The 23,450-nt window shown below is 40.0% G+C and overlaps 1 protein-coding gene across 3 annotated transcripts in view; it reads right to left on the bottom strand.

Moving 5' to 3' along the window:
- Positions 1-319: 319 nt before the first annotated feature.
- The window catches only part of MLLT3 (MLLT3 super elongation complex subunit), a 462,813-nt gene continuing 439,682 nt past the window's right edge, over positions 320-23,450 (bottom strand). For all 3 annotated transcript variants that reach the window (XM_082243975.1, XM_082243973.1, XM_082243974.1), the window contains exons 11-12: positions 18,730-18,801; positions 320-1,991 (exon numbers count right to left, since the gene is read on the bottom strand). In XM_082243975.1, the coding sequence (XP_082100101.1) occupies positions 1,860-1,991; positions 18,730-18,801 (204 nt within the window). In that variant the 3' untranslated portion in view covers positions 320-1,859. The remainder of the gene's footprint in view (positions 1,992-18,729; positions 18,802-23,450) is intronic.

Below are 23,450 nucleotides of genomic sequence, written 5' to 3'. Positions count from 1 at the left end.
ACTGAGGCTGTAAAAAACTTTAACAAAATAATATATGCACCTACTGAAAAAAAAATGTTAACATAATCAACACTTATAACCTGCCCTGATAGTAGTAAACTGCTTATTCAACAGGGGCACCAATGCCTGCTGGCTTCCCCATGGTCACAACTACAGCCAAACCAGCAAGATAGGCAAATGAAGTGACTACTGTTGTAGTCATCAAGCATTTATGGCAGTACTGGAATTCAGAAAACAGACGTGATTTTTTTTTTTTTCTCCTTGTCTATTGCTAGCCACCCTTTGTGTACAGATCTTTCATTTTATATGAAAGGGGGGACTTCAGTAAGAGTGTAGCCGAGTGTAATGATTAGCTAACACCAGGTTTACTTACAGTGCAAACTATATAAATAGACACAGTTGCTTGTTTTGTTAGTGCACAATGTAGGTGTAAAACTGCATGTACGTTCCAGTCTCAATGGTTTCATTACAGAAACAATCCGATGAAACTATATTAAAGCAAAACTAAGTAACTTGTGTTTACTTTCAAGACACAAACACCAGCATCTCATTGTATGCACATTTTATATGTAAACAATATCATGGATTCCTGAAGCTAATCCAAATAGGTACAAAAGAACTGATCCCGACAGAGTACGGTATAAGACTTTCTTAAAGGAAAGGAAATTTAATTTCTGAATAGAAAAACATTAACATTAATGACCATAAACAAATAGATGAACATATGGAAAAAAAACCTAAAATGTTAAATGCCATTTCATCCATGGTAGCAATAATTAACACAACTGTCAACTATAGACAGTGAAAATGTAATAAATAGTCCCAAATTAAGACATTTCTACACCATTTCTTAAGGTAAGAATGGAGAGTCAAGGTCCTTTTCAACAAAGAAACTGTAGGCTGCCCCTACTTTTGTAAACAAACAAATTTTTTTTATATATATATATATATATATATATATATATATATATATATATATATATATATATATATATATATATATATAAAATTGAGACAGGGAGAGAAATAGATCACATTTAGAGACACAAGCACATTAAGTAGATAAACATTGCTAGGATTCAGATCAGCTCAACACCTATTCTTGTATCTGAACATCCTATGATTTCATTTAGTAAGGCTACAAGTCACATAACGGTGTTTGGGTGCATTCATGGAAGATCCTTACGATGACATCATGGAAACAAGAATCCTAAATTAAACAGAGTTGACGGTAAAAACCGAGCTTGGTCCACTTTTGGGTCTTCCTATTTGTGTCTACCTGTCCATGTAACATACCAGTGGAAGGAGAAACCAAGTATTTGCTGTGTAAGTTGAGAAATGTCCTTGTGAATAGAGTCATCATCATGTTTCTGATGCAGTCCTGCTCTTAGAGCGGAGTGTGTATATTGGGATGGGCGAACTGGACCTTGTAGCATGTGGTAGTGTCATTCCCATACTGATGATTGGAACCTAGATATACGGTAATAAATAGATCAGTCAAGTAGTAAGGCAGTGTGTGCTCAACATAAGTGTGTCATACGGAGACACATGATCCTGAGCACATTAGTTAATGAAATAAGTCATGTTGTCTATGTCTTCTTTTTCAAGGCTTTCCAGGTTTAATCTCCAAAAAATGTATAATTAATATGAAGGATGATTTTTTTTAATTGTGGTTCATCATTTTCCACTTTGGGCATAAAAAAAACAACTAGAAAGAAGTTAACCATCCAAAAGATGTTTTGTTTCTTGTCGCTCTTTAGAGTAACAGACCCACTTTTAACATCCTGAATGAATACAAGTAGTTCAGTTGTACTGACTCCTGTCTAATTGTCCACAAAAGGCAGGTCCATGGTATACTCTCAGGATGCCCCAGATGTTTCCAAGTAGCTCTGTAGTTTGCGGACTGTAGTTTTATCAAGGGAACAAAGGTCAAAGTCAAAAGTTGTGTTTGTGATATGGAAGTGCCCAGTTTCTTCTATAAGGTTCACAATCTAAAAAAATAAATAGTCCATAAGAGAAAACATTAGCATAAGAATAAATTACAGAAGTTATCACAGTTTTATCATTAAGACAATGTGGTATATTTGCCACGTGGGTCCCTTCAGGGTAACATAATTGACCATGTAAAAATAAAAATGGTCCATGTGTCAAATATTACTATTATCAATAAAATAAATATAAAATAGGGAAAACAATCTTATTCAGAACACATCTCAAATTTCCAAATCATAATATTAGAGTTATTGAGACCCGGTTCACACTCATGCGAGTGCCGGGTTCGCATGTAATGTCGGAGCGCACTGCTCCGACATTACATGCGATCAGCTGTGCGGTGCGAGTTTAGCCATACAGTTTGTATGGCTAAATTCGCATCGCACCCGGTGCAAACACGCACAGGAGGCATTTTTGCAGCCGCATCAGGATCGGATCGCACAGCGGTTCACACTTGTGCGATCCCATCCTGTGCGAACTGCACGATCGCACTGCGATATGCGATCAAACTGGGGGTGTCGTTAAGATTACATTGACACCCCCAGCGTATCGCATATGGCAGTGTGAACTGCCGGGGGTGCGTGTGCGATGCGGGAAAAGGCTGCGAATTCGCAGCCTTCCCGCATCGCAATAGTGTGACCCGAGCCTAAAACTTAAAGTATTATTATGGTAATAATAAACAAAATATAGTAAAGTTAATCAAGGTGATTACCAAGTACGTTTATTTTTTATTTTTTAAACAAATCTTACAAACTTCTGATAATTAAAATTACAATATTGTGTAGATTTCATGAATGTTGTGATAACATTCATTGGTGTTAGGAGCATTTAGTATGCCCACAAACTCTGTCTTTTCTTTCATCGACACTACCTCTAGGAACATTCCGGAAGAAATACAAGTATAACTAGTGGAAGAGGCTCCCCAACTCTTGACCAAACTGACTATCTAAAGAATGCCCAGATTCACAGATTAAACCGGCCATAGATGGACTGAAATTTGTCTGGTTCAGCAGGGACAGACGGAATTTCAGTTCATGTATGGGCAAGGCTGACACAGAAGTCGATTAACTGGTTGATATCTGTACAACCAGCCTGTTAGGGTTTTCCCAATTGATCAGTGTCGCAGACTACAGCCAGCAGCACTGATCAGTGTATTCTGACAGAGGGGAAAGTCTCTCCACTATCAGAAAACAAAGGCAAAGCAGGAAGATTTCCCTACCCACGTCAAATGTGTGGATGGGGGAATTGGGTCATTTTTTTCTTTTATTTCGTTCAACCTTCTGGTTGAACGAAAAAGTAAGATGAGTAATGTATGGACTGCCTTAGCTTTACATTTTAATGACTTTACAGATAAAGCACACACAAACCACATATATGTATTTATTTATTTTAAATTTTCTTTTATTTTTTTTTTAAAGAAACTGGTCATGAAAAATATGTGGCTGTAGTTGCCAACCCCTTAGGCTCCGTTCACATGTAGGCGTTTTGGGGCGTTTTTGGGGCGTTTTTCTGCTCTAGGATCAGCTCTCAAAACGCCCAACAAGACAAATCCTATTCATTTCAATGGCCCCTGTTCACATCTGAGCGTTTTGAAGCTGTATACAAAACGCCCAACGCTCAAAAAAGTACATGAGCTTCTTTTTGGGCAGATTACAGGCGTTTTCCATTGATCTCTATTGAATCTAAAAACGCCTGCACAAAAATCGCGGTAAAAATCGCGGTAAAATCGCGGTAAAAAACGCGCGAAAAACGCTACGCTCAGGTGTGAATGTAGCCTTAATGAAAATATGTTATCTGGCTGCCATACAGATCCTTTGCTCTGCTTGTTGATTTGCTTGTTCTTCGAGTCCCTGATATGGAAAAAAAAAGAATCAGAGCTCCTTACTGGTCTACATGTTCAGGATCAGGTAGATATGTAGATCAGAAGGGATGAGATTTGGAGTTGGTGTGAATCCAAAAGATGAGATGTTCTCCCTAAAGGGGTGAGTGATAACAGTGCAGTGCATATAGGACTCGTTCAGGTTCAGGTTTAGGCTGCCGTCTCCCCGATTACATCAGAAGAATTGCTATTAACATCTTTTAAATTACTTTTAAATATTTATTGAACTAGAAAGTCAGATACAGCCAATTATTATTTTTTTTTTGGAAAGGATCCCTCTTCTTCAGAACTAAACACATATGTACATATATATATATATATATATATATATATATATATATATATATATATATATATATAAATAATACAAATTACACATATTGTTGTAATGCGATGCGCTTTGCTGTGTGGCATTATGTTAATTACTGGGAGCTCACACAGACAATTCTGACCTGATGGTACCTCATGCCACATTGCATGGCTTGTTTTTCACCTGATAGGTTCCCCCCCCCCCCCTATGCTGGAGAGGTTGTAGCCAAGTGGGTAATATTTTTCATATTTTTTGGTCCTGTAAAAATGTGAGGCGTTTCTGGAGGAGAGTGTTCCTGCTCCTCTCCAGTGTAACAGGCATCTTAACAGATCCTTTGCCTAAATCTTGGTATAGATGATTTTGCTGTGCTGCAACAAAGAGTGGCTACTGGCATTTTGCTGCCAGCTAGTCTATCGATCACCAGATACTGGAGGGGAGCCCAAGTACCCAATCTATCTGAGGTCATAACCACCATCCACTCAATATATTCTTTTGAGAAACTCATGGCATATAGGTTAGACTAACTGAAGTCTTTTGAAGTTGCTTGGCCACATTGGTCATTCTGGTATTCCTTACACCATACTACTGTGAAACCCTGATAAAGCTCTGAACACCTATGTAAATGTTCTATTTATGTGCGCTGGATGCTATCGACACTATAATGCCCTGCGAGACTCTGTTTTTTCCTTGTTCTTGCTAAACTGCTCTGCACTTGCGATAATTTTGTGTTTAACTTCAATTAAGATATATTGATATAAGAAATTACACATATATATTAATTTAATTAAGATAAAACACATTATCTGATACAATTATACAATTTTTAAAATATTACTAACTGTACAGAGACTAAATACTGAAGCAAAAACTCAGAATGTCAACCATGTATAGTATTTTCAAGAAAACCCAGCATATGCTACAAAAATGTTTCTCACATGGTAGCATAAATAAAATGTACATATTAATGTCTACTTCTGTTTAGATAGGTCTTTATTATAAAACCACATTGAATTGCTTAGGTTTGTGACAGGCTTATTTTAATACTAATGCAATTGAAGTATAAGAAGCACCATACAAAGAAATCTTTGTCCTCTAATTCTTTGTCTTACTGAAATGTTTTTTAAACTCCTTGTAGACTAAAGTCTCTGTTCATTTAAATAAGCTACAGTGACAATGTCAAACATGAAAGTGGTGGTCCTTCACAAGGTAACTTACAAATTGTGCACACAGCTCCTAATTAAGTCCATTCTATATACACAAATATATGTCTTCTTCTTCTTTATAAAAAAAAAAAAAAGTTCTAAGGACAAAAAATAACCCGACAACAACATGTCAAGAAGAAAACTAGATCAAAGACAAGTGAGAAAGCCATGTGCACACCATACATTCTAGAAAAAACAGGAACTAAATGGCCCTATAGACAAAGAATTCAAGGACAAGGCGTCTGTAAAATATCTATTATTCCATGGGGGCAATAAACCTTAATATAACACCCTGGAATTGAATATTGTAGCAGTTTGTGTCTCAATGCCAACATTCTTTTAATTATCACCTATTTGGAAAGGGAGATGGTATTTACAAATCCGCTCATTCAGCTGAACACAATTGCAGTTTTCACTTTTCAACAACCACAGTTCTATTACCACCTCTATTTAAAATTACATACTAATATTTATTGGCAAACAGTTGTTAGACATACATTACATTGCTAGCCTAAAATACTTCAAATGTGTGGTCCAGCAGTTAGCGAAAAACTGTATTTACTTTGTCTCTGTAGGAACATATTTGTTTACTTCACCAGGCATTTCTTCTCCTATTAACATGATTTTTCAAAAAGTTGTGTTTGTGTTGTGTTGAGTCTATTGGAAGGCACACAGATGTACAAAACTGACAAAGCCCCTGATAGGGACAAGGACATTATAGAGGCTACCAGTCACATACTGTAGATTTTGCTTTAAAGAATAAGTTCGCCTTTGGGAACATGTTATATGTTCTACTTGTTTTTAGGGTGGAACATGTAACTTATTCCTGCTCCTGCAGCCTCTCCCTGTTTCCCCTTCTAAGAGTAACAGCGGGCCAGGGATCTTCTCCTTGCACCCACAGTCACAATTTGAAAAGAATGTGGCCATGCAGGGCACGGCCATGTCATTTACTGTATATACAGAGTTCTGTAAATGAATGAACTACAAAGACCGACAGCCTTTGCGATTGACGGCCTGTAATTCTCAATTAACTACCAAGGGCACTGGTGAGCACTCTAGGTAGTTTATTGGTGCTTTCAGTTTTTCGGTAATTGTGAGCCTGTACGAGGTATGGGCAGTCAGCTACATAGTCTGCAGGGGCCTGAGATTGTACCTATGATCTGATGATTACAGGTGCAATTCTTTACAGATTCCAAATAAAAATAATAATAAATGCACATTTTTTTTACCTGCAAAAAAAATAAGCATTAGAAAAAAACAAAAAAAAAAAACAGTCCTTTGAAACATTAGTTCAAAATGTAAAGTTCCATTACCATACTTTACAACTAATGTTCAGTTACAACTTAGCAGCATGTAAGTAAGTAATTAGCATTCTTGCCTTAAAGCTATGGATTCAAATCTGGGTCCCAATCTCCATGGGGTTTTTATGTTTTCTCTTTGTTGGCATAGGTGTCCTCCCACAATCCAAAAGCAGGATGGTATGTTAACTGTCTTTCTCCCCAACTGCCTCCAGTGTGTGTAGGAGGGGGGGGGGGGGGGGGTAGGGACATTATGAGGGATTGATGTGCCTGCATCTACAGTACATATTCTGTAAACAGCTCTAAAATAATAACAGTAGAAAATAAAACATTCTTAAAAACAAGTTTGAAGATATCAAAGTGTTTGTTACCCCAACATTTTATATTCCTGATACATGCCTGCTATACCATGTACTTGTATAAAAAAAATAGTATGTTCTGTTTGTATTGCTTTCTTTTTATGAAATTACTGGTGTTCCTGCTTTCCTATTAAAACTGACAACACTGAGCAGGAGAACACATCGTGGTCAGTTCTCTAGCTATGCTTGGAACTTAACCTGCTCTCCTCCAATGATTAGACTTGCCCACTCATCCTGGACCTGGTAGTGACCCCATCCTTCTTCCGAGGATACCTGAGATACCTAGAAGTGCTGGGAGATACTAGCATCGCGTCCACACTTAGAGCGATACAGATCACGGAACAGAGCGGATGAACATTAGTACACAGAGCTATTTTTACACCTTCATCTTCTGCATGTAAGTATGGGTTCAATTTGTTAGTGCATCCAAATGTGCTAGTACATCTAATACTAGCCATACACACACAGAATTTCGGCCAAAACTGGTCATTTTCGGAAACTTTGTTCGACATTCATGTCGTTAGTGACCCCAACTTACCGACGACTTCGACCATGGGGCCGGCTAATGTTGATCAATCTTAAGCGAAAACGTTTAGTTTAAACTAAAGTGTATACATATCTCTTATAATCGAAACAAAAAGAATATTCTGTCTTCTATGTTTTTTTTTTGTTATCAAATGATCACTACGAACATGGAAACAATCATATAAATGAGTTTATGCTATCAGTTAGTGAACAATTCACTTTCGAACGACGAATATTTGTTTAGTCTACAAACAGCCGGAATTCTGTGCGTGTTTGGACACCATAACACTCCCCTCCCCCCGATTGACAAAGCTGCAATCCAAAGGTGTCTCCTGTGCTCCATCTAAAATGGGGGCGCAATAAGACAGGAGGTGTGTTATTGGCAGTATCATTAGGTAAAAACAGAGGGAAAAAAAAGTCTAAAAGTAAGCTGCAATATATATTTTTTTTTTTTTACTTGGGGGGGGTGTTTAATACCGCTTTAAGTTAAATAATCTCCCTTAAGCAAAAATAGAACAATTTTTTATTTAAACATACATTAAAACAGAAATAACAGAAAACATACCTGTCATACTGTTTGAATACATGCTTTGTCATGATACAGCTCGTTAAGTCTACATGTGTCATTAGTTTATTTTGGTTCTGAATGACTGTAATCTGGAAACAACCATATCAACTTGTGTCTACAGGCCAGCGGGAAGGGATTTTCTCTCTGCCTGTCAACAAGCAATCTGTACTTCTATCCCCAAAGGTTTTTAACAGCACCTGGTAAGCTTGTTTTATGCATATTTTTACTTCTTTGCGGTATCTGTATACATTACATAGTTTTAAGGCTTATTGTTCAAAAGAACCTCAGCAAAGAAATGTTGTGCCTAACATAAAACACCTTTAGCACATCAGAATCAGAAATTATCTGGCAAAAATGTGGCACTCTGTGACTGCTACATGACAAACGCAAGGGGGATCATGTGTGTTGGAGAATGTGAGGCCTTAAGCAAATCTTAAATGTGAGATTTAAAAATATGCTAACTTTAACCAAGAAAAAAGTAGGGAGTCTCTTTTAGCATGTGGCTTAAAGAGGAGTTCTGCCCCCCCCCCCCCCCCCCAGAAAAACATTAAAAGTCAGCAGCTACAAATACTGTAGCTGTTGACTTTTAAATATTAGAACTTACCTGTCCAGGGTTCCCGCGATGCAGTGGCGGAGCTAGACTTTTAAAACAGGGGTGGCAAAGGAGTGGCAAGGTATTATTTTGGGGGTCAATATACAAAGTGTCATTTAGTGTCAGATTTGTCCACCGCAATGTCGCAGTCCCTCTAATAATCGCTGATCGCTGCCATTACTAGTAAAAACAATTAAAAAATAAAAAGTTCCATAGTTTGTAGATGTAATAACTTTTTTGCAAACCAATCAAAATACACTTAGGATTTTTTACAAAAAAATATGTGGCTACATATTAGCCTAAATTTATGAAAAATTTTGATTTTTTTCATTGGGAATGTTTTATAGCAGAAAGTAAAAAAGGATTTGTCACTAATTTTATGTTTATAGCACAAAATATAAAAACTGTAGAGGTGATCAAATACCACCAAAAGAAATCTCTATTTGTGGGGAAAAAATACATGTATTTGGGTACAGCATCGCACAACCTCGCAATTGTCAGTTAAAGCAATGCAGTGCCGTATCGCACAAAATGGTCTGGTCATTAAGGGGGAGCTGAAGTAGTTAAAGAGTCAGTTTTTTCAGATAATTTTGCCCATTTAAGACTTTTTTTCTGAGTGGTCAGGGGATGGTAACAGGCAACTCTTAGTCTAGATCAGTGTTTCTCAATCCTTTTCCAGTTGGGGCGCCCTTGAAAAGTATTTTCAGTCTCGAGGCACCCCTGTCCAAGGTTCAGTTCATGTTACTGTATTTCGTGGAACACACGTAAAATCATGCTCAATCCTGACACACTGCTCTGCTCTTTAGGGGTGCCAATAATTCTTAATTGTACCCCACACTTGGAAAACATGGGGTGCTTTTGGTGCGGAGGGACAGGGACTTCTTTCCCTGCATTTCTGCGGGTAGGGAAGCCCATTAAAATGAATGTGCTGCCCTACACGCAGCCATGCAGATGTGAACCAAGGGCTTGTTCACATGTCAGGTTGGAGGGGTGGTAAAACCACATGGTTGAGCTGTTTTTACACCCCCAACTTCTTCCCCTTTAGCTGCAGAGGCAGCAGCTGGGGGTGTACACATGCTGTGGCTGCAGCTGGAGGTATACCCAGGGTAAATGGGGCTGCACTGCAACTACCCTGCAACTGAGTGCATTGCACGGTTGTGTGTAGTGATGCTGCATTTACAGGCTTAAAACAGGTGGTGAGGAGGCAACATATTGCCTCTTTACCGCCTGCCACATGACTCTGAAAAACAATATGAGCATGGATTGCTTTTCAGAGGAGCAGCAGTCATTGCTGCCATCACAAACAAGACCTAAAAAAGCATTTCTCTGATGGTACGAGAATAGGGGGGGGGGGGGGTCAGGATTAAAAGTAACATACATACATACGCACACATGAACACACATGCACATGAACACACACAAACACATGTGTACACACACACATACAGACACATGTATATATGCACACATACAGACACGTGTTCACGTACACAAATAGACACATGCATACATATACAGACACACATGTACACACACACACACACACACACACACGTACACAGACACGTGTGCATACACACACATATTATATATATAAACATACATACATACACACACATGTGCATACACACACACACACACATATATATATATATATATATATATATATACATACATATATACACAGACACATGTACAGACACACACACATGTATAAAGCCCTTTTAAAACATTCTAGCACAGTACCTTTTTCTCATTCTGCCGGGTACTGCACTGTAGGGGGAATCAGAGAGCACAGCACACTCCCCCTCCCTTTACTTTCACTTTTGAAGCTGACAGAGCTCCCTCACAGTGCCGATGTACAGTTCGGCAGGGGATCGGGAGATCGGGCTCATCTGACAGCCCTTCTCTCCCATGATTGCACGGCACACCTCAGGACCTCTGGCGGCACACCAGTGTGCCGAGGCACAGGGGTTGAGAAAGGCTGGTCTAGATCACAACTGGAACCCCTCTACATGTTATTAGCCCCATAAAAAATCTGCCACTCTGCTAAAAAAAAAAAAAAAAGCAGGATTTAGTAAAATTATTATAAATAAGTTTGCCCCCTTTAATAAATCATTGTAATGCCACCCATATTCCTGTCCTTTTAAACAGGGTGACTGACAGTAAGCTGACACTAATGCTGCACAGGTGTTCGGGTACTTTCACCCTGGTAAAAGGGCAAGAATATGGCCCTGGGTGACATTACAATGACTTATTAAAGGAAACATTTTTGGTAAGGAGCATAGACTGTACAGGATTCAGGAACAGGCGCTTCTACTATTTGGGCAAACCGTCAATCATTGCAGGCTGCCCAGGCCAGGAACTCCTTTCAGAGCTGATCCATCCCACACCAAGAGACAGGAAGACCGCGGGAATCGGGATGAAGATTTAAGGCATGTGATTGACAGACAGCGCTTCCGATGATGCACCCATTGGCTGTGTAAGTAGCAGGAGGCGGTGCAGCCTGCAAGATTTAGGCTGCACCGACTCCTGCTGCCTCCCCAGCCAATGGGTATTTGAGGTTCTCTCCTTAGTCCCTCCCTCATGACATGATCACCCAGAATTGGGAGGACACAAAGTAAGATACAGGACGATTGTCTGGTCTTCCTGTCTTGGTGTGGGATGGATCTGTGCTCCCCTGTGATTACTCCGCTCCTCCTCCCTCCCTCTGCCTACCAGCTCTCCATCCGCCTCCCTCCGCAGCTCCCGTACGGCGATCCCCTGTGATTTCTCTGCTGCCGTGCACCCGCTCAGGATTGGGGTGGCAAGGACTTCTTTTGGGGTGGCAATTGCCATCCCATCTAACCCTCTGGCTCCGCCACTGCTGCGATGTCAGCACCCGAAGCTGATTTTCATATCAGCTCTCGGGTGCTGCTGCCGCCATCCAGGGTAAGGAAACTCGGTAGTGAAGACTTTTGGCTTCACAGCTGGTTCCCTACTGCGCATGCACGAAGCGCGCTGCACTTTCTAATTGGCCCTGTGGCGGAGGAAGAAGGAGGGGGGCTGAACTTCCGAGGGATAGCACCGCAGCGCTGTCTCCTGGAAGTTGGGAAGGGTACCTGTCAAAAACAGGTACCCGTTTCCCCCTTCCTCCTGAAAGGTGCCAAATGTGGCACCAGAGGGGGGGGGGGGGAGCATATAAGCAGAAGTTCCACTTTTGGGTGAAACTCCGCTTTATTGTGATATTCTTCATTACATTGCCTAAACTCTCTCCCTGCGCCAATACATTCTTATGAGCCTATTACTATAATGGCCTGCGTTACTCATCGGTAGTGATATACAGTATATGAGGCAAGACCTCTAGATGCTTGCACTACTGTGACCTGTTTTCAGCAGACAGACTAAAGCCCACTGTCAGCTGAGGTCACAGAGCCGGGCCAGGCTCAGGCAAGATCGAGACCATATGGGCAGGATCTGCTCACATGCCTGGATCGGCACCTGGCTCAGCCTCTCAGCAAGCAGTTGAGAGCCTGTGCCGGCCGCTGCTGCCCCTCCACAGCCCAGTGCTCCAGTGAACGAGGTTAGGGGAAGCAGAGCAGAGAGCTGCTGACTGACAGATGGTTTGATAAAGCACGCTTAGTCGTGTGAAAAGCATCATCCTTTTTTTCCCTGCATGATGCCTGTTACATCCTGTGCCTTTTTTTACTTTAATAATAAATTCTGATTGCATCCTATGGGAAGTGTGACCATTCCTCTACTCTTTTTACAAGCGATCGGCAGTGTTTGATCGCTCAGTTCCCAGCCTTAGAGCCGGTGGGGGACGGATGCTGCATCCACCTAGGTAAGTATGATCATAAAAAAAAAAAGTATTCCCATACTTCTTTTAAAATAAAAAACTGCTAATAACAATCAGGGCAAAACAGTCACTTTAAAGCGATAATAGACAGAGAAGTGTTATTTGCCATAATTTATTCACATAAATTCTAAATATCATGCCACTGTATTTTGTTTTATTTAAAAAATCCTTTAGGTACCATTTTCCTGCAGCACTTGCGTGGTCACATGACCTTTCCCTGTTCTTTGGCATCTGCAGGAAAAGATTCTTGGGAGGCACTTCTATTACTCTACAGTGTGAGTCTGTCTGCCCAGCCATGATATGTGACTGGCACAGCACCAGACTGAAAAAAAAATAAAAAATCAAACAGTTTCAGAAGTGCAATTCAAATAAAAGTGGTTGTAAACCTTAGTCATGAAATCTGAACCAAGCACCTAAATCTGTAGCTTTTACTTATCTCTTTCCTAAGCTGTAAGTGTTATTTCTCTCTGGTACTTTGTTTCTCTGTTATCAGCATGAGTCACTTCTGAGAAGTTTTCCCCACACATGAAATACATTTGTGATGGGGGAAGAGAGCTCAGCACACAGCTTATCTATTCAGGAAAACACATCTCTGTATCCTTTCTTTGCTTCTGTAGGCTGTGTGGAAAGGGGTGTGTTTGTTTCCTCCAATCAGCTCTCGCACAGTGTAAATGCAGCCTCTCCGCCCCCTGATCAGTGATTCTAAAATATGAAGAAGGATTGTAACACGATTCTGCCCTTTTGAAGGGGTGTAGGGAAGAAAAGACTGCAGATAAACAAGTAAAACCTATGTAGGAGGATTTGATTGATCTCCGTTTATCAACTGAAGCTTTTCACTTCACTGGGTATATGATAGGGTTTAAAATCAATTTAAATTATACATATAAAATATCTGTTTTACAGCTTTTAATAAAAGTTTAAAAGAGTTTTTCATGGTCTGGGTTTAATGTCAATTTAAAGAGGAACTGCAGCCTGCTCACATAATTTGTAATATATATATATATATATATATATATATATATATACATACACACATATACATACACGCATATACATATATGTGTGTGTCTGTGTGTCTGTTTAAATCCAGGAAGTGAAGGCAGTAGCTGCAGCTGCCCACAGTTAAAGTGGCTGCAGCCAGATCTAGTGGAAAGAGATTTCTGCAGCATATTTGGCAAGTACAGATTCACAGTATATATAAAATAATATGCAAAGTGGTTGGCGGGAAGCTTCAGAATGGCAAAGATGTTATTTACAGACACACACATATATGTAAATATATATATATATATATATACACACATACACACACACACACACCACTGCTTGCCTGCACATTTCTCCTCTCTTGATGAATACTCGTGGATCTCTGCAGTCTCCTGTTATCTCCCCCTCATTCAGCCCCCTCCAACTCTGCAGCTCTCACTGGCCCTCCTATGGCTCATCCCTGCCTCTTTTAATCTAGGCTTATGACCAGACAAGAAAGAGGTGGAGAAATAGTGGGCTATATAAAGTATTTACTGGCAGAAAAAAAATGTTTTACTATCCAAAGTCAAAACAACAAGGGCAGAGGATTTAATAGATGGAAAGATGAAAAAATGACTAAGAGCTGCTTTAAAAAAACAATGGCAACCTCCGAACATCAACATCCCTAGTTTTCTTCAATTCCATGGACAGAATAAGAAAAAAACAATTTTTAAGTGTTGTGGTTTAACATTGCAGTGATGTGTAAATTACTGAGCACAAATGCTTTCAGGCTAGGTTCCCACATATGTGGCTCTGAAAGCAGAATTTTGCGTGGGCACAGCTGCCCATTTATTTGAATGGGCTGCTGTGCCTCCTGAATTGCAGAATTTCCTGCAGAATTTTTTAATTTGCAGCCTGCACGGGAACTGCAAATGCAGTGTGGTGCCCAGTGCGGATGCAATTTCCAGTGTGTGTTGCGTGCAATTAGGATTAATGGGACCCATACACATCCAGCCTGTCAACGTAGCCCAATTTGACTACAGGTAGAGAGATATGACATATTGTAACAAATTCATGCAGGTATGATGTGAAGTTTGCAGAAGATTTAGAAGTTTATGAGGAGCTAAGCCAGCCAATAATGTGATAGCTAATGTAAAATATGGTTGCATACATTTCTGTCCCTTTAGTCTGCTCCTAACCTATTATTCCTGATCATTAATTTAAGACAAAAGTATGGAGTTCAAAAGGCCAAGCTCTGCCACACCTCTCTCAGAAATTTCAAATGTCCAAAATATTTTTAAAAGTCAAATTAGCCATCATGATAAAGGTTTCAACCAAAGATTTGCTGTTAGTGTTAGGCAGCCCATGGATGAATCCGTTTTTTTTTTTCCCAACCAGCCAAATTTTAATCCATGATGGCTAGCTTTAGAGCTTAAAAAAATCTCTATTCATCTCTTGATGAATTATATAGCAGTAGAGTATAATAGGGCTTTTATCAACACATTATATTTTGGGCAATAACACATCACTTCTAGTTTAAAAACATATAATACATGGCATGGACTTTTTCAAAGACCAATTCCCTCATAAATTATAAAAATTAAGCCAGAAAACAAGTTAGCAACACAAGTAAGCTAGTGACAGACTGCATCATATACCGTATTTTTTATTTTGTTCATAGTTCAGCTTTCAGTGCCATTGAATAGCTCCGTTATAAGGAGCACATGACAGCAAACGGTTACAGAAAAAGTGTACTGTTTAGGACAAACCAGATGTTGTTTCAGCATCAATGAGTACACCCCTTTTGAAAAGTAAGATTTTAAACAATATCTCCATGAACACAAGAATTTCCAAAATTTTAACAAAACTGAGTTTTATAGAACATTTGTTTAGCTTATTACATGAAAGTAAGGGTAATAATATAACTTGGAATACAAAATCTTCAGTTTTACTCAAAATAGTTGATGCAAAAATGAATACACCCCACAACAAAAACTACTACATCTAGTATGTTATATGACCTCCATGATTGGCAAGGACAGCACCAAGTCTTTTAGGCATTGAATGAACAAGTATATTTTTCCATTCTTCAAGAATGACCTCTTTTAGAGCCTGGATGCTGGGTGGAGAGTGATGCTCAACTTGTCTCTTCAGAATTCCCCATAGGTGTTTGATTGGGTTCAGATCAGGAGGCATACAGTACTTGGCCACTGAATCACTTTCACCCTGTTCTTCTTCAGAAATGCAACAGTGGCCTTAGATGTGTGCTTTGGATCATTGTCATGTTGAAAAAGTGCATGATGACCAAGGGCATGGAGTGATGGTAGCATCTTCGCTTCCAATATAGAGAGCAGTACATCTGTGAATTCATGATACCATTAATGAAATGCAGCTCCCCGACACTAGCAGCACTTATGCAGACCCACAGAAGGACACTGCCACCACCATGTTTTACTGTAGGCACCATGCATTTTTCCTCTGTACTCCTCACCTTTGGGACGCCACACAGTTTGGAAGCCATCAGTTTCAAAAACATTTATCTCTTTTTTTCTTTTTTTCAGCATGGGCCCTGGCAAATTTTTGGCAGGCTTTTTTGTGCATGGGATTTAGGAGAGGCTTCCTTCATGGATGACATCCATGCCATTCCTCTGTAGTGTACGCCGTATTGTGTCACTCTGTCATGGGAAACAATCACCCCAGTTGGGCTTTCTACTTCTTTAGCCAACTGAAGTGAACTAGCATGGCAATTTTCTTCAACCTTTCTCATCAGAAACACTCCTGTCGGGGTGTTAACTTCTGTGGATGGCCTGGACATCTCTGTGAGATGGTTGCAGTGCCATCTTTGTTACATTATTGTATCCCTTTTGCTAAAGTATCCTGACTGATAAGTAAGGCCTCTTTTTCATGATCGGACGAATCAGGTCCGCCTTTCGGTTATTAAGGCGGACCCAAGTGGACCACCCATTGACCTCTATAGGGAGGCGGATGTCAGCGAACATGTGTTTGGCATCCGATCCGACAAGATCTGCTAAAAACAGAAGTATGGCGGTACGTTCGCCATCCGTCCAGCAGGTCGGATCGGATGAAAACAGACAGGCTGTCAGTTTTCATCCGATCTTGCCATAGAGGAGAGCGGGACTCTTGACAGGTCTGTCTTTGCAGAGTGAGTGGAGACGGACCTGTTGATCAGCGGAGCGAACCCCGCTGAGCAAGCGGAGTCGTTCAAAACAGATCCGTCCCATGTGAAAGGGGCCTAAAGCTTTGCTGATCTTCTTGTAGCCTTCACCTTTCTTGTGTAAATACATTTTCTTTCTCAGGCCTTGTGACATTTTTCTTCCATGCGGTGGCATGGCTGACAGCATGAAATGGCAGGGGGTTTTCTTTGTTAACCCCTTGATGACTAAGCCTTTTTCTGACACTTGTTGCTTTCAACTTAAAATCAGTAGTTTTTGCTAGAAAATTACTTAGATCCCCCAAACATATATATTTTTCTAGCGGAGACCCTAGAGAATAAAATTGCAGTCGTTGCAATATTTTATGTCACACTGTATTTGCGTAGCGCTCTTTCAAACACAATTTTTTTGGGGAAAAAATACACTTTCATGAATTAAAAAAACAAACAAAACAGTAAAGTTAGCCCATTTTTTTTGTATAATGTAAAAGATGATGTTTCGCCGAATAGATAAGAATAGAAAATAGATACCGAAAATGTCATGCTTTAATATTGTGCACACTCGTGGAATGGCGACAAATGACAATTCTTAAAAATCTCCAAAGGCGACGCTTTAAAAAATTTTAATGGTTACCAGTTTAGAGTTAGAGGGAAGGTATAGTGCTAGAATAATTGATGTCTCACTCTAATGATCACGGTGATAGCTAACACTGTTTACATTTGCGGGCGCATCTTACATATGCGTTCGCTTCTGCGCGCGAGCACAGACGGAAGGGGCGCTTTACATTTGTGACAGTCGTAGACAGTGACAGGTACTCTTTATGAATGGATCTGACCCTAAATCCCTCCTTTGCACTTAAAATCATTCAAAACACCAAGTTTGGCTGTTTTGAATACTAGTTAACCAGAAGTGATGCCATGACATTGTTTCCTGGTTACTAGATCCAAGATCCAATCACTGCTGATTTCAGCTTTGTTCGGGTCTCCGGCCAGCCGGTGGACGTGCCAGCTGGTTGCTCAGACCTCCCGGTGGGGTGGGAGAGCCCGAGCAAGCCGCAGAAGGCGGGACTTTCTTGTGTCTCACTGCTTGTAGTCACAGTCAAGAAGCTCATTCGGTTGTTATTACAAGAAAGCCGACCATCGGCGCTGAAAAAAAACATAACGGGGTGATGCCTCTGTACAATCCCTTGAAGCAGTCCCTTTTTTAATCAACTGTCTATTAGACACCTGTTTAATAAATATTTAGACTCACCTGTAGTTGAATTCTTGTTAATTGGGATTTTGTCGTCTAAATTTAGCTTGGTGCGAAGACTTTTTTTGGGGGTGTATTCAGATTTGCAACATGGCCTTAAATGAATTTGCTAGGAAAAATACTTTTTTTGTGTGTACAAATTAACAAATCTTGGCTGCAATCAATGGCCCGCATTTGTGGGAGTATTTTGTAGTATAGTGTCCCAAAGAAAATGTTGATTCTGAAAGGAAAGTAAAGGTTTTCTGACAAATCTGTTGGGGTGTACTCATTTATGCACGGCACTGTATGTATACAAATCAGCAGCAGGAGCAAACAGATGGCAAATTTTGAGAAAATATGGACAGAAGGATCTGTAGTTACATTTGGGAGACCTGGCCACTCAGAACAGGGGAGATTTATCTGTGCTTAGATGGCTTAGTATAACTCTTTCTTTTCACAATTAAGAAACACAGCTGCCTGTTTCTTACTATACATCTGTAATCTACTATTCCCATGGCATTCCATGACTTTATATTCCAGAAACATACCGTATCCATAAACCAGAAATGGCAGGTGTGACAGTCTCATACACCAGGTACTTATTCTACTCAATGCACACAGTTGCCAAGTTTCTAAGGCTCTGTGCATCTCGAACATTATTATTTATGCTTATATTTAACATAATATACCAGCGATAAAAAAACAACTATTAACAATATAGCATGTCATTTCTTTTACTCCTTTTTATTCTCTTTTTATTTTCTGTCATCAGCATTCCTGCATATACTTTAGCTTACCTGCTGAAGTATGTGCCTTTCTCTTAAAGTCATTAATCGCCTGTGAAGCTCAACTAACTCATCTAGGTATGCCTGGAAAAAGAGAACAATTTTAAATACTATGCATGTGGCTCAGAAAAAACAGCAGGGAAACGCAGGACGACATCAAGACAAGCGCACAGGCAAGAATATTAATTATTATTTATGCATCAGTAAGACAGTTGGTTCAGGTTTTTTTTACTGAGCTCAAAGGATGCTTTAACCGGTTGCCGACCGCCGCACGGCTATATACTGCGGCGGTCAGCCCCGGCCAGGCAGAGTGACGTATGGGTACGTCACTCGCCTGTCACTGACTTGTGAGCCAATTGCGGGCGGGCGTGCGCCCGCCGAGGCGCGCGCACGCCGCGGCTCATTCACTGACAAGAAAGTGGGAGAAAGGCGGAGCGGCTTATGTAAACAAGACGCCCGTCATTCTCCCTGGTGTAAAAATGAAGATCAGACGGTTCTACTATGTAGGACCGTTTATCTTTGTTTTTACACCAATAGCCATGTCCCTATACAGTTAGAATCACGCCCCTAGGACACACTTAACCCCTCCCTCTCCAATACAGTTAACCCCTTCCCTGCCAGTGTCATTTTTGCAGTAACAGTGCATTTGTATAGCACTGATTACTGCAGTAATGTCACTGGTAACCCCAAAAGTGTTAAAAATGTCAGTCAAGGGTCCGATCTGTCCGCCGCAATGTCGCAGTACCGGAAAAAAAAAAATCGCAGATCGCCACCATTACGCGTTAAAAAAAAACACCAAAAATGACAAAAATCTTTCCCTTTGTTAGTAACCGCGATAACTTTTGCGCAAACCAATCAAAATACGCTTTTTGCGATTTTTTTTACCAAACATATGTAGCCTAAAACAAATTGGCTGAAAATGTTAAAAAATTTAGATTTTTACATTTTTTGGGGGGGAATTTCATATAAAAAAAATGTGAAAAACATTGTTATTTTTGCAAAATTGACGCATTTTTTTGTTTATAGCGCATGATCAAAAAATCGCACAGGTGATCAAATACCACCAAAAGAAAGCTCTGTTTGTGGGAAAAAAAGGACTTCAAATTCGTTTAGGTACAGCGTCGCATGACCGCGCAATTGTCCGTTAAAGTCACGCAGTAAAAAATCGCAAAAAACCCCCTGGTCATTTAGCAGCCAAATCCTCCGGGGCTTAAGTGGTTAAGACCCAGGAAAAAAATGCAAGAGAACAAGGCAAATAAGATAAAATATATACAATCATGAATACTTAAAGTAGTAATAATCAGTTTTTTGCATTAATACATTCAGATTTACTAAACAACATTCACCAATAAAAAGCCTATTAATATCATTAATGTCCGAGTCTTTACAGTTCCTATGTTACAAAGCTGGTCAAGTCCAGCACTCAATGCTGTTTTCCCACACTCCCAGATAGCCCATGCACTGTTCTCATCACTTGAATGCAGTGAAGCTGCTGTCAATCAATTAGCTTGGCGGTGTGAGGAGGATGGAGTAGGGGAGTGGCTTGTCACTCTAAGCCTAGGGCTATCTCTTTCTAAAGGCACTGTGGGGAGACTCCTCTGTAGGGTCAGCAGAGAGTACGCTGGGAACACCCAAAAAGGGTGACTCCAGGGGACCTTGTAAGGAAATAGAGCCATCCAAAAAGAGGAACCAGGGAAGTGAGCAATTAGGAGTTGGAAATGATAGAAACTATAGGGAAAAAAATGAAAATTAGGCATGCAAACAAGTGCTGAAGTCTCCACCTCCATGCCAAATGTTATATGAATAAAGCCGGCACACGAAAAGTCTTCTTCCAAGTAAAATGCTTTATTCCAACATGGATAGCGGTGACAACATGACAGATGCTGATGCGTTTCGGCTTTACGCCTTCCTCATAGCATGTACATGTACAATAAAATCAAACTTATATAGTGTGAAAACTGCTCCTAAGACTAGGGGCGGTGCATACTTAATTGCAATTAACATCAATACATAACACCAGGGGAGGGGTGGTGTGTTCAAGTCGGTCAAGGATCAAGGAAGGTGTCCCATAGGAAAACAAACATTAAATGCCAAATGCTGTAAAAAGTTTAAAAACACAAACTTTGTGGGGAAATAAATATACTTACCTTGCCCAAGTAAGGGTTGCATTACAATCCTTATTGCCAGATCCCAGGGAATAGAAAGTACTCCAAGTTTTAGTAAATTATATTTTAGCACATTGCAAGAGCATTATCTTGAGAGATTTTGAGGACTTAGCATTTCCTGGGATCTTCTCAGATGGATTCTGCAGACAAAGGCTAGTCATAGATGGAGCAAATTCACTCAATACACTGACCGTGTTAACAGGGGAATCCCTCCCGCTGAGCCATTGTGTTCTCCTGGCAGGGGAAGCCGTATTCCGCCAGGAGAAGACAGTGATTATTGCTACGAGTATAACAGTAATTAGCGATAATAGCATGTAAAATTTGTCAGGCTGGTTGTACCCAAGTTGATCGATCAACCAAATTTCTAGTGTATGGTTAAGCCGGCCATAGACTGTTCCTGCTGAACTGGCTGAGATTCGAACCGTCTATGGGCTGGCTCATTGTATCCAAGTTTGTCAATCAATCAAGTTGGGTACAATGAGCCAGCCGATGGACGGTTTGAATCTCGGCCAGTTCAGGAGGAACAGTCTATGGCCGGCTTAACCATACACTAGAAATCAGCCTCAGATCAGTGCTTGAGGACCAGGAGTCCAGGATGGAACAGGAAGGACTGTATGACACTTTGTGAGCACAAGCAATTATTCTGGAAGTACATTTTCATATAAATAAATAAATGGGAGGATTTTACATTGTATATTGGCCTCTGTTTCTCTCTGGGTCAGGACCAGAAGTTATGGGTTCTCCATGTGTTATCTGTTGATATGGGCCATTCCTCTTAAAGCTGTACAGCCCATATGACCCATTTAATATATATTAACATAGGTCATATATGCAGGGTAAGAAGTGGGAGTGCATGTGGTGAAGTTGGCGTGTTTCTACGTTCACAGTGGTAAAGAGATCAACTACGTTCAGAGGATTTTTGTGTTTTTGTTTTTTATTGAGCATGAGTGACGTTTTGCAGATATCCTGTGGATTTTGTATTTATTCACAAACTGTGATATATTTCACTTGGTATAGAGGGTGCAGTGATTCACAGAGTATTATATTCCTGTAATTTATATGTATTTTTTCTAGATAGCAGTGCTAGCTTTTTTAAAAGATTTTTACACCTGTCATTAAAAGATGGAAATGTGACCCCCTGCAGTGCAGAAGTAGTTTTCTTTTCATCTTAGTTCACCATTTTGGAATTGGGCTGCATAAATAAACAGACCCTGATTTATAGTGCAAAGTTTTCTTTACCAGCCATGTCTTCCAAGATTGAATCTGTTATTTGAAATTTGAAATGCATTTTCATTAATTAAAAATGTGAACCGGCTGTAAAAATGTGTTTATGTTTAAGGTTAAGGTGAAAGTAAAACTGGAAGATGAGAGAGAGTTTGAGAAGAAATGTGCAGTCTCATTTACAAAGTAGCTGCAAACGAGTCACATCACCAGACACTATAAGGGAAACTTTATTTACCCTCCTAGGCCTGTGTGCATGGCCATTGCAAGGGATGCATACCTAATTATAGCAAAAAGGGTCATGCTCTAGCACATTGACAGAATGGACCAGACCCCTGGATGTACAGACACGGACAGTAAAAGTAAAAGTACTGAAATAGCTTACAGTCTAATACCGATACCTACCACAATCTTACAAAAACAGTAGGATCAATTTGGAAGAAAGCCACTCAATTAAAACCTAGACCCATGCACTGTGACTTCTATGAATGTACCCACAATGTTGTCTTTATTCCTTCTTTCCTCCTTGCCCCTTACATGCACTTTGAAGAGCTGAGCAGCGCAACAATCAATAAACACAACATATTCAGTCATATTGAGTAATATTGGCACCCCTGCATTTCTGTTAGATAATGCACCACTTCGCTCAGAAAATTGTTGCAATTACAAATGTTTAGGCATTACCATGTTTATTTCTTTTGTTTTCATTGGTATGACCCAAAAAAGTGGAGAAACAAAAAACCAAATCTGACACATTCCACACAAAACTCCAAAAATGGACTGCACAAATTACTGGCACCCTCAATGTAATATTTGGTAGCACACCCCTTGGAAAAATAAAACTGAAATCAATCACTTCCTGTAACCATCAATGAGTTTCTTACACCTCTCTACTGGAATTTTGGATCACTCTTCTTTTGCCAACTGGAAGGGTTCTTTTCCCAACGACTGTTTTGAGATCTCTCCACAGGTACTCTATGGGATTTGGATCTGGACTATTTTTTGACCAGTTCAGTACTCCCCAGTGCTTTGTCTTAAACCATTTCTGGGTGCTTTTTGATGTTTGGGTCATTGTCCTACTGTAAGACCCATGACCTTTGACTGAGACCAACTTTCTAAGAATGGGCTCTACATTGCACCCAGAATTCTTTGGTAGTCTTCAGATTTCATAATGCCTTGCACACGGTCAAGACAATCAGAGCCTGAAGCAGCAAAGCAACCCCAAAACATCAGAAAACCTCCATCATATATTTGACTGTAGGGACTCTATTATTTTCTTTAAAAGCCGCATTTCTTTTTTTCTGAAAACAGTAGAATAATGGGCTTAGCTGTGGACAGACAAAACAA

This window comes from Pelophylax lessonae, assembly GCF_965119305.1.
Source record: "Pelophylax lessonae genome assembly, chromosome: 1".
NCBI classification, from domain to species: domain Eukaryota; kingdom Metazoa; phylum Chordata; class Amphibia; order Anura; family Ranidae; genus Pelophylax; species Pelophylax lessonae.
The sequence above is the reverse complement of the archived record's forward strand: the minus strand, read 5'-3'. Positions and strand labels throughout refer to the sequence as shown.